Genomic DNA, 11838 nt, shown 5'->3' on the forward strand with positions numbered 1-11838 from the left:
CAAGTGCAGTAGCAAAACCCAATTAATTAAATTGATTTTTCATTATGACAGCCTCTTATTCTTTTTTTTTTAAGCCGGGTTTGAAAGAAAATACAGGCAAAAAGCCTAAACACCGCAGCGATGCCCAAGCTCACCATAAATATTTATTCCCGTAGGGGTGGGTGATTTCAGGCATTGCAGTCCTGCCCTTAAAACCCCAGCAGCGCTCACCCACCTCCAGCGCGATGGGCATCGCTGTCACTCTGCGGGGAGCTGCTATCAGGTATTTCAGGCCCAAGAGGCTCAAGCCGGGCTAATAATTGGCTGGGAAAGTTTCGGCGAGCACCTAACGCAGGTGCTGGCGGAAGCAGTGCCGCTGAGTCAGCGGCTGGCAGACATCCCTGCCACAGTCAGGTGAACCGGGGCCTTGCTATTTTTAGCCTGCAAGAATGAAGGCCACACCTTGCCCCGAAACCCCTGTATTCCCTTTGCAGTTTCAGGTGAGGGCCACGTCACCCTGGGCTTTTTATTGTATTACTAACTTCTGTGATTGCTGCATCCTGCAAAATCATTTCGTGGTGTTTCCTGGCTCCTGCTTAGGCAGTTACCAAATTTATTTCCCTCCTGGGAGGATGTTTTCTTGCTCCTTTTCCCAGTTTTTACCCGTCTCTGTGTCCACATAGCACTGAAGTACACCCTTAACCTTGACCTTGCTGAGATTTAAAGAAGACAGTTGTGTCACTTGGGGGCTGAGCAGTTTCCCAGGGATGGGTTTAAATCCATCGGGACAGGCAGAGTCTCAGCATCCTGAACGCTGCATCATCCTGCGTACAGAGGTGATGTCTTCATGACATCCCATGGCTGTGCTGCCATTAATGGCTGTGCCTCCATCACCACCTCTTGGCATTTCCTGTAAGGGACGGTGATGACAAGGACACCATTGTTTTTTGACATGGGTGTTGTTTGCAGTCACATCCCATCTATGGATGATGCCAACTCATGTTGGAAATACGGTCCCTTCCCAGCTGCGTGTCCTGGACTCGCTTATATTGGCATCAGTCAAAACATAAAGTGGATTCTTCATCCCTGAAGACTAAACATGCTGCAAATGTGCTTATCGCTCAGTACATTCACAGAATAATTTGGGTTGGAAACGAGCTGTGGGGGTCACCCGGTGCCAGCCCTGCTCGAAACAGGACTCCCATTGGCCTCAGACCCCTTCGGCCAGGCTGCTCGGGGTGATGCCGGTGCACAAATAAGCACTAAAGTATAGTAACTGTGGCCATTTGCCTTTGCGTCCTGCAGAAAATCTGGATCCCGGTACTAATCTCTTAAGTGCCATATATTTTGTTAGGTTATCTCTTACGGCGTATCATCATAAATGAGAATAAAAAACCCGATTTAATCGCTAACCAGAAGAACTCTCCCAAACTTGGCTTCTGTTGTGGAAGAAAGCCACTGACACACGGTTCAAAAGTAATTATTTTTATTTCAACTCTATAAAGTATACAACAGGCACTCGGCAATTACAGCTGCAGGGAAAATACAGAGCAAAACAAAAGCGGTTAAGTTTATGAAAAAAAGTTCTTAAATCTACATCAAAAGAGTGCAACCGGCCAACGACCGGTGGATGACCGATGTTTTTCTGACAAACAAAACCTCTTTCATGTAAGAAGAAAACTGGAGAAAATAAGAATATAAAACAAAGGGCCAGTGTAAAAGCAGCGTAAGCTGGGACTCGGGATGATAGGCAACTCCAAACGAGAATTTCCCCTTTTGCCGGTAAAGCCCTAAAACCGCCCAAGTCTCAGCGTCACGCCTGGTTTACGTGGCTGGGGAGCTGCGGAGGACGAGGAGCTTCCAGCTTTCCAGCTCAGCTCTGCAGGAGTGCCGAGGGCTTGCCTCCGCGGTGGGTTGCATATCGAAGGAGTCAGGGGAAAAGCATGGATCCTGTTTTGTTGAGTGGTGCAAACCAGCTACGCCTTTGTGTCAGGGTTTCAGGTCAGGTTGCACACCGAGTCGCTCATCATTTTTTTCTGGGTGGGAGATCTCTAATGGGGTTTGTATAAGACAAGGAGGTTGGCGCTGGACGGCACAATGGGTTGAATCTGCACAGCTTAGCAAAACAGGAATACCTGTCTACAGACTGATAGGATGTCATATATTAATTTGACCCGCACATAACATTTATACATTTCACAGAAATGACTCTGTATCTCATTAACAGATACACAGCTCTGGTACATTGAACAGAAATAAGAGAACGACTTCATCATTTCTGTAATTCATCAATATTATATAATAAAGGCTTAGAAATTGGTAGCAGAAAGAACTGTAAAACGCAGCAAGCTAAGAAAGGACGACATTTTGAGGTGTGTTTGTCTTTGTCATGCAGCATAACACCAAATCTGTAAATTTTTTTTTTTTAGGATGCCATGGATTTAAGGCACTTGCAACAATGCCAGATAGCTAGTCATGTTCTAAAATTATGGGACAGATGAGTTAACAGTACAGTTGACATAAAGTTTAATAATACTGACAATTATGACATTAATTCAAGTCTATTGATCTAAAAACATTACATTACAAATAAGAAAATGAAGTAATAATGCCATGGAACTCTAAAAAGAAAAAGTTATATGTGTACCACAAAGTATCAACACGAAAATACCTATTTACATAAATATTCGCTTGTGGTCCTGTTGTTAAATAAGAGTTTGCTATGGATAATGCAGCACTGTGAGAAGCTACGGATCGTCTGTGTCTTAGCGACACCAATCTTAATACACTCGTTTTAAATATGGGAGCTGATTTCCCCTTACGTAAATACGCCGTCGTCCCATATATTAAAAAAGGAGACAAAGAAGAAAGGACAGTAAGTGGAAACACAGAGGCAATCCGTTGTTGTGAATATATATATCTATCTATAATGCAACTCAAATATATTACTTATAAATGAAAGCGTTTATCATATACATATGCTAAGTATGTTGTTTAAAGTATGCTTAGGAAAGGTGATGGAAGTCGAGTGAGGTGTTTGACATCAAAATAAACTTATATTCGGTACAGTGCATGCTGCACGCTGCAGGTATTTATTACCGTGCGTGGCACAAGGAAAAAGGGATAGGAAAAAGAAAATAACCCATCAGCCCATTTAAAAACCTTCTTCCCGTAATGTTTCCGGGTTGCTCCCCAAAATTGTTGTGATGGTCCTTCCTCCCAGCAACCCCTTGACTGACCACTGCATCTCAGCTACTGAATATCATCATTTTGGGACAAACTCCTCTCTATGTTCTTCTATAGAAAGTTACCAAACGCAACAAGTTTTCTCCTCCAACGTCACCGTATCCATCAAGTGAAAAAGCGGGGGGATGCGAGTAAAGAATTCGGCTTTTAGGCAGCAGCCTGTTTGCTAAGATGCCTAGTGATTATTTTAGCCCTAGTGTTCAGCATTGGCTTTCAGTGTCTTCCATCCCTCAGAGAAAGGCTGAAAAGCAATCGTGTATTTGCCCTATACGAGTAATTCCCGGGAGACGTAGTTACTGTCTTTTCCCTATGGTTTTCAAGGTAAACAAGTTTTAATGATTAATGAATACCTGAAGTTATTGTGCCGATGGTGTCACCTCACCCTTCTGAAAACTAGAGAGCAAATTCAGCGACACAGACTGATTTTGAAGGGGTCGCGATGACCGAGCTTTTTAGTTTGCTGGCAAACAACAGACATTGTTGATGCTGTCAAAGAAGGGGAGAAAATATCTTTTTAATACACTCTATTAAGTCACTTTCATTAGGAACATGGGAAAAGAGTTGGCATCTAGCATCAGGGAAATAGTTTTTTACTGTTAAAACATAACATTTTCCATGTACTATGTAGGCAAAAGTCATATAAATGACTTCAGAGCAAAAGTTCATCTTTTGACTTCCAGCATATACAACAGCTCTTGGCAGCTCTGAGATGAAATGGGGCAGCATCTGCTAATTTTTTGGGGCAGGTTCTGTTATAGAGACTGAAAGCTGATAAACTTTTAGTCCCATGCATGTGCAACCAGCAGGCATCCAGGACAGGATTCCTCTGTTATGTCCTACAAATCAGAAGAGACTGCACTAAAGCAAAGGAAAAGCAGTGGAAGTGAGGGAAAAGTGTACACACACTAATACCGTTTTCCCCAGCTCTTTTTTTCATATGAGCTGACTCGGCTCTAACCATCCCCATGCCTTAACATGGTCACTGGGGTCCTGGTACACTGGAGACACAGAGACCTCACATGAACACATCCAATATCGGTTTTCCATTTAATTCCACTGACTTTTCTGTGGAGCTCCTTAGTCTGGTGAGGCATTAGGATTACATTTTTATGGGCAATATTACAAACAGAGGCAGAAAACTGGCCCTGTACTACCTTTTATTTTAACTAGCTTTGTACTAAACACGGAAAAGATGCAGACATGGAGACGTAAAGTCATCTAAGAGCATGATGGAGAACAATGCCTCTTGCTACATATTTCTGAAATGGTGGTTGACTCAATTTATATTCACAGATGAAGGATGTAGATAGCACCTATAAAGTACATTACGGGTCTTATGTTTTCCCTTTGGGTTCTAAAAAGGTAAAAATTAAGCTTAGTTTTATGCCTAATAGCTAATCAATAAGACCAGTGGGCTGCTGTCACTTTATTACAGAACCATTATTTAAGCATTATTTTATATGTAAAATGGATTAATTTTATGATTTTTTTTTTCATGCAGTTATGTATTTGTACCAAGGGAAAGGAAAAAAAAAACCCCAAACGTTGTGTTACAGTATGTTCTCAGCTCTATGAGAGAAGCAACCCATATCTGCCTTAACAGGATCTAGAGCAGTTGTGCTTTTGTTTTATCAGGCTAAAAAAAATTTTCTCAAAAAGAAAGAGGAAAGGTAACATTCAGTCTTGTCAAGAATACTGCTCGGAAAGAAAAAGGACAAATTTTACCACTGCTTTGACATGAACTTTTTGACCAGTACCACCGTGGTCCTCTTTTGCTCCTACACTGGCCTATAGTAGAAGACCTACAGAGTTTGGAGGGTGGGAGTAACCCAAATCCTGCACTGTATTTAGCTACAGCACTCAATAAATTAATATTGATCCTACTGATAAAGCCAGTACCTTGCTAGAATTAAGTGTGTCTTACACTATGTATCTTTCGACTTTTATAATTAAGAGTGTAGCAAGATCGTCGCAGTGATAGAAAACATATTTCTTTACTGGTGAAAGGCTTTGCGTCAGGACCACCATGTCAACTGCTATTTTAAGTTTGAACATAAAACATGAAGAGCACTATTGTCATCTAAGCAATAAGTCCTAATGCCACTGTAGTTACTGTAGCAGCATCAATCAAGGCATCATGGTGACCCCGAGCACTAATCCTCCCCAATTCTTTCGGTTTCGCTGGCAGCCATGTCCCAGGAAGCTGTCTTCAGCAAGGCAGAAGCAGGTAAGAGAAATACATTAAAAATCTATGTCCCATCCTGAGTTGTCGTCAGGGGGTGGTTCATCACTGTCCTCCGGGAAGCTGTCAAAATTGCTTGTGTCTGTTGGAGATGCAACCTGCGGAAAGAAGAGAGTGACAAGGGGACAGTCATCAGAGTGGACTTCTGCAGACATTTCCTCTCCATCTCACAACTGTGATCATTCAAAAGCATTCATTGCTAGCTACAGCAAGCAAGAAAAATTCTGCATTCAACAACATTTTGCTGAATCCCAGGAGGACTTCCCACAGCCCCCCTACTCTAATGGTCCAGGCCCTCTAGGGTCTCTAGTTCAAGAGCAACTGTTCTACCCATGATTACAAGGTTGGCAAAATAGACTTGGAAAAGCCCTGGGCCTCCCCAAAGCCCAGGATTTCCAATTCATTGCTCCAGGATCCTGAATTTGAGGCTGTGAGCTGGACCCTGCCGTCTTTGAGTTTCCTGACAAGTATTGCTCAGCCTACGGAGCCTACCAGAGAAACCCATTTTCCTAGGATGAAGGTCAAGTAAGTTTCTTTTTTGGAAATAATGTCATTTAACATCTACCATAGCTAGATAATTTCTAACTTTTTTGCTTTACAATGGTAACTGGAACTTTCTTACAATGAGGCCCTGATACATTCAATGCAATTTAAAAAAATGAAACAATACAAAAACAGACCAGCATCCCTCCAGACCAAAATAATCAGTGTCTTACTAGAGAAAATCGGTACTTTAAGCCGTACCCCAAGTAGCCAGCACAGGCTGGAGGGGACTGCACTTGCCATAGGTGTGCTGCGCAGGAAACACTTGCTGTATTTTTTAGCTGTTTCACTTGTGCAGCTGGTGGAGAAGCCACAGCCAGAGCCCAGCCTACAGTCCAGGAGACGTATTTGATGCTGGATGCTGCTATAAGCCTTGGGAAAAGACTATTTGATCAACAAGAGCTCCAGCTTCAGCTCTAAATTTAATTTGCTGCCCAGCTGCACCAGCATTTCCCTGCTGCTTGAAAACATCTTGGGGAAAATTAAGATCCCTCAATACCCAACTCACTTTGAAAAAAAACGACCTGTAAAAGCTTAGTGGAGTACTACAGAGTGATGAGATGCTTCCCTGTGTACTGAATACTGTTTACTTTGCTGGTGCTGGCACTGTTGAGTTGGAGAGCCTTCACCTGTTGGGTCCTCACCCTTGGGGTGCTCCACACTCACCCTCCTCCATGGTGCCATGGGCTGGACCACATCCCTCTGCTTCTCTCAGCCCACTCCATGTGAGCTCTCGCTCTGGGAGCAGAAGTGTTGGGGATGTATGTACAAGGTACCAACTACCAAAGTATGAGAGATGCAGTTGATGTGGCCATTCAAGGAGGATGTGCATGAGCTGTAGCTTCTTGCAAAAGCCTCTCAGCAGTGATGGAGAGTGCATGAGTGGACTGCATGGGGTGAAAGCTTCTATGGAGTTCCCTGGGGCTCCTCTGCAGATGTCCACTCTGGGAGCACCTAGCAGAGCAGGCATGGTTTTTTGAACTCTGGTTAGATGAGGCTTTAAGGGAAATAAGTCCTGCTTTGGGAAATGGATTGCCTTTTGTTTCATCTGACAAAATAAAAAGGCTGAGTATATCCAACACCTCAAACGTAGAGGGTTTTCTTTTTCTTAGAAGAAATATGATTTGGGGAAGAAAGGTTGGATGAGTTGTTACTCTGCTGATTGACTTTATGTGATGCTAACGTTGTTGTGTGCGATTCCCCACAGCTCTGAGGTCCAGGTCACCTACGTGGCCTGCAGTCTTTCACTGTCAGAGACATGGGAACAAACGTCCCTCTCAATGCCCTCTTCAGCCAAGAAAGGATACTCTAGATTTATCTCCTGTCCATCCAAGAAGATAAAGTGCAAACATCAGTATCAGCTGTCTGGCTGCTTACCAACATCAGGTCTTGAGATGAATTATGGTGCAGAGATCTGCATGTCTTTCTCAAAGGCAAGAGCTGTGATGCAAGACAGCACATCTTTGGAAGAGTCAAGAAGTAGGAAAGCTTTTCAGGACACCTACTGTCACAGATTTAAGCGGTGGTATCAAGGCTCAGCTGCTCCCTGAAGCAATGTCCTCGGAGCAGGCTGTAAACTGAGATCTCCTAAAATCCTGTGGAATAAGAGCTAAGGAGCAGCTTTCGATTGCCTTGCCGGTAGTACCACATAACTGCTGATGAGGGTTTAAGAGCTGGGGAAGGCTTTTTTCTTAAGAAAATAGCTAGTCTCTATGGTCAGCCCTGCTGGCTCCTTTCCAGATAACAAGGTGAGGTGCACTGATTGAAGGAAAACCTGATTTCTTCTCCCAGAGCTATGTATTTTAGGTCACTTTTCAGATATGGCCCTTACTGGCAGTTGGGACTTTTGCCAAAGCAACTGAGCTGGTTGTGGAAAACAAGGCTCAGCGGGACAGACAGCTTTGGGGTGGACGAGGTTCACTAGTTAATGGAGGCAGGTTTTGGAGAGGATCTCAAGAGTATGTTTAGAGAAGATATTAGTCCTAAGAGCTCTAGGAAAGAATGAGCTGTGTTGAATTGGGATTAGGGCAATGTATGGCTGTCAGCATTGAGTTGTCCTGGAAGAAGGATTCCTCTGAAGAGGGAAGGATGCTCCCATCTACTTCGGACAGCCTTGATGGTGGTGTGCTGGCCAAAAGGGTGACAGCAGATCGCTCTCTTGGGAGCAATCACAGACATGTTCCCTGGTAGGACATCACCAGACCCATGAACATACAGCCTTGATGATGCCAAGAAATAATGCCAACAAAGTGAACTGGGTGCTCACACAACCCTTTTCTCCTACCGTGTTGGACCTAACTGAAAAAGCAAAGAAAACGTGATTTCCTGCACAACAAGCTGGAGAGCAGCCGCCTTCTAGGCAATGCCAAAGCAGCAGAGACCATTTCTGGTGGTGGAGCAATGTCCCAGCTTGGGGATGTCAGGGAGCAATTCATGCCCACAGAGAGCAGATACCGCTGAAGTCACTGCTGCTGGTTGTGCTGTCTGAGGGTTAGACATGCAGGGTCCATATGTATATTGGGTAAAAGCAGTATTGGAAATGTTCTTACTAAACTAAAAGTCCACGAAAAACAATTAGAGAAACATATTGGGGCATTTTCAGGCTACACTGACATCTTGCACAGGTAAACAAGGAATTGAAACTGGATGTAAAGGAGCAAACTTGACTTTATAGTCTGACTTGAAATGTGGTGAACAGTACTGCTGACAAATTAATAGTCATTAAAAAGAAGCTTAACAGAAAAAACACAGTTTTGATTTATAAAACACTTATATGTTTGGGCATCCTGCTTTAGGCAGATATTTGCGAAGTCCTGCTTTCTCGCACCGACTGCCAGTAACCTCTGCAGCCCATAGGGCAAAAGGGGGGGATGCAAAACCCTCTTGCTCTTTTATAGCTGCTAAGAAAACTTCAGGATGGCAGATTTAGCCCCGGAGCCATGCCTGCCGCTGCTGCAGGAGGTGCAGCACCACGGGCGGATGGAGCAACGGGGTGCAATTAAACACGATTGCTAATGTCATTCTCTTGGTGATCCCGCGGGAGAGGCACGGAGAGAAAGGGATTAAGTTGAAACAAGGAGGGGAGGCTGCAGAACAGAAGAGGCCAAGGTAATTTCTATCAGCTAATCCTGTTTGGTTTCCCTTTGCAGCGGGCTTTGCGGGTAAAGAGCTCACAAAGACATCAAAGGAAGAGCTTTGCTCCAAAGGAAAATGAGTCGAGCTGTCCCTCCGTGTCTGCTCCCAGTTAAACATAAACTAGGCGGTAACAGGGCTTTTCACATTGGACACAGACGCGGGGAAAAAGGGTGAAAAGCACAAAAGAAAAGACAGAAGGAAAGGTTAATGCAAAAGAAAAGGGAGATGGCATACAAATCCCACTTGCCTCACCAAAAGAAATAAGAATAAAGGAGAAAGAAAGAGGACAGATCTGAGGGAAGGGGTGAAAGTGGCAGCTCTCCAGTGAAATGTGAAAAGTAGATGAAGAAACAAATGGAGCAGGTGAGGAAGAGAAAAATGTGTAGTAGTGAGTGATCCTGCCCTGATCTCCTGCTGCAAAGGGCATTTCATTGCAGTCATGCCCTCCCTAAACTGCCTTCTCCTGGAAGAGACTGCCCAGAGACCAAGTATAGCTAGAAATGTCTCTAATGTGACTTCTTCAAGCATCTTCAGAAGAAATAAAGCACATGCTGTCACCACTTATCTACAGCGTACTAGTGCCCGAAGCTCACAACATTCATGTAAAAGAAACTTATTGGCCGGGAAGGAGAAAATAAGTAGGAAAACTTACACTTGGTATTATAGGAGGAGTCAGTGTCCCTTTTCGTAACCCTTCCCAGTTAAAGCCTTCAAACCATCTAGAAGGGAGGGAATAATGAAACAGTTAGACATATGGTGAAAATCTCTCTGTAGCACAAAATGAAATTTAACTTGCTTCAACAGTGGGTTTCATCTCCTGCAGTCATCTTCTTCAAATTGTCCAATTAGCCTTAATAATTTTTCCTGTCATCTTTATATATGTTTTTTGGGACTGAAAATGAAGCATGTATAGCAATCCAGTGGTGATACCACAGCAAGTACAAATTACCAATGCTCAGAAGAAAACTGTTCCTCATTGCAGATGTCCTGGCAGCTGCTCTTTCCTTCCTATAGCGTCAATCCCTCCCATATGTGACCCCTAATGTCCTTCCTTTGTATGAGATTGGGAGCTAAGGGCATGCACAGGGATGTTCTCCTCCTGGTTTGGGCACCTTGGGTTTGCTCGAGCTACAGCAGCCTAGATGGGTGGATGAGCCCTGAGCTGAGCCTTCAATCTGTCTGCCCCAAATGTCCATCCACCATTTCTGTTGCTTTGGGGATGGGAGGAGAAGGACCAGCATGGATGGGTGAGATAGCCTGCTTCTGCAATGGGTCTCTAACTTGTTCTTATTCCCCTCCAGCAGTGTGAAAACTTATGAGACATCACTTAACAACTCTCTCCCATCAGACCAAAAGGGATGATGAATTAACATTACGGGTAGAGAGAAAGTGTGTTGGGCTGGGAAGGGAGGGAAATCAAGGAAAACCTTGGAAAGAGATTCCTCAAACAAACAAACAAACAAACAAAAATCCAAGCATGCAGTGGCCGAGTTGGATTGCTTCCAAATACTCTTCTGCATTAGAGTAATTAAAGTGTAATGGTCAATGTGCAATGCGTTTTGCTCATAGGCAAGGCTGGCATCTATACCAAAGCACTGGGAAAAAAAAGTCTGATGGAAATTCAATTAGAGTCTAAAGCACACTAGAAGGGAAAGGCCAAAGGAGTTTAAGAAGAGTATTTTTTGCTAAAAATTGCAGTATTTGAAATGCATGTTTCTGTGGGTTGGATCTGACAGATGGTAGAGAAGACACTTACTTGTGCTTTTGGATATCTTTCACTCCATTTTTCAAGTTCCCTAATCTTTCTGATGGATTGTCCCTATAAAACGAATAACAAATTGGTTACTTTCTTAATCCTTCTGAATGATTCGTTTCTTTGCAAATAAGATCAAGGTGATTATACTTCATGAGCTTACCTGCATAGTTTTTTAATTAAATTAGCAGCATTTTTGGCAATCTTCTTTGGAAATTCAATCATGTCTATTCCTCTTAATATGATGTTATAGGTCTTCATGGGGTCTGGGCCTGAGAAAGGGGGACTTCAGAGGGGAGAGGAAAAAGATTAAAAGCTTCTCTTTAAAATAGCATTGAAGATTGATTAAAAAAAAACCAACAAAGCAAAACATAGTACCCTACTGAAATGAGAAAAGGTAGATGACAGCTAACAATGCTTTGCTTCCTCTGATCTTAATCATTTCTCAGCCAAGGAGCTCTGATACTGTCAGTGGTGCTGGCTGGACGGAAGTACCAAAGAGTAAAGTCATGTTTTCTGCAGCAGCACATGCTAAACCTCTCACTTCCATGATGGCCCATGTCCCAACAGCCCGAGGAACAAGGGTCTGAGCAACGCTTGCTGGCTTATTCTCTGTTTGATGCTGTGACATGCTTTCAGTGGGGATTAATTAGGTTTCCATTGGTTTAACAGAAATAGGGGCCTGGGTCTAGCCCCAAGGGATGAGCAGGTTGAGGTGATGGATCCTTTTCCAGCTCCTGTATCCTGGGAGTGAGCAATGGGAGATGAGGTGAGGAAGTGCAGGGAAGCTGCTACTGCCAACATGAGCAGTAATATAGACAACCAAAACTAAATAAGGGAAGGGATGGATATTGGGACTCAAGTCCCCATGGTGTCAGGTCTACCTCCTCTTTTTCAGACATAGGGAAGCCCATCACTGCACCTCCCCAGTTGAATTGCA

General features: G+C 43.6%; 2 protein-coding genes across 2 annotated transcripts in view; both read right to left on the reverse strand.

Moving 5' to 3' along the window:
* The window catches only part of DKK1 (dickkopf WNT signaling pathway inhibitor 1), a 2233-nt gene extending 2001 nt beyond the window's left edge, over window positions 1-232 (reverse strand). Inside the window, exon 1 of the mRNA XM_009332773.1 lies at window positions 211-232. Within this exon, the coding sequence (XP_009331048.1) occupies window positions 211-232 (22 nt within the window). The remainder of the gene's footprint in view (window positions 1-210) is intronic.
* A 1216-nt stretch (window positions 233-1448) lies between these two features.
* PRKG1 (protein kinase, cGMP-dependent, type I) overlaps window positions 1449-11838 on the reverse strand; it is an 82375-nt gene continuing 71985 nt past the window's right edge. The window contains exons 9-12 of the mRNA XM_009332763.1: window positions 11062-11184; window positions 10902-10964; window positions 9798-9864; window positions 1449-5565 (exon numbers count right to left, since the gene is read on the reverse strand). Coding sequence (XP_009331038.1) covers window positions 5467-5565; window positions 9798-9864; window positions 10902-10964; window positions 11062-11184 — 352 coding nt within the window. The 3' untranslated portion in view covers window positions 1449-5466. The remainder of the gene's footprint in view (window positions 5566-9797; window positions 9865-10901; window positions 10965-11061; window positions 11185-11838) is intronic.

Source organism: Pygoscelis adeliae, unplaced genomic scaffold (assembly GCF_000699105.1).
Source record: "Pygoscelis adeliae isolate BGI_AS28 unplaced genomic scaffold, ASM69910v1 Scaffold139, whole genome shotgun sequence".
Lineage (NCBI taxonomy): Eukaryota > Metazoa > Chordata > Aves > Sphenisciformes > Spheniscidae > Pygoscelis > Pygoscelis adeliae.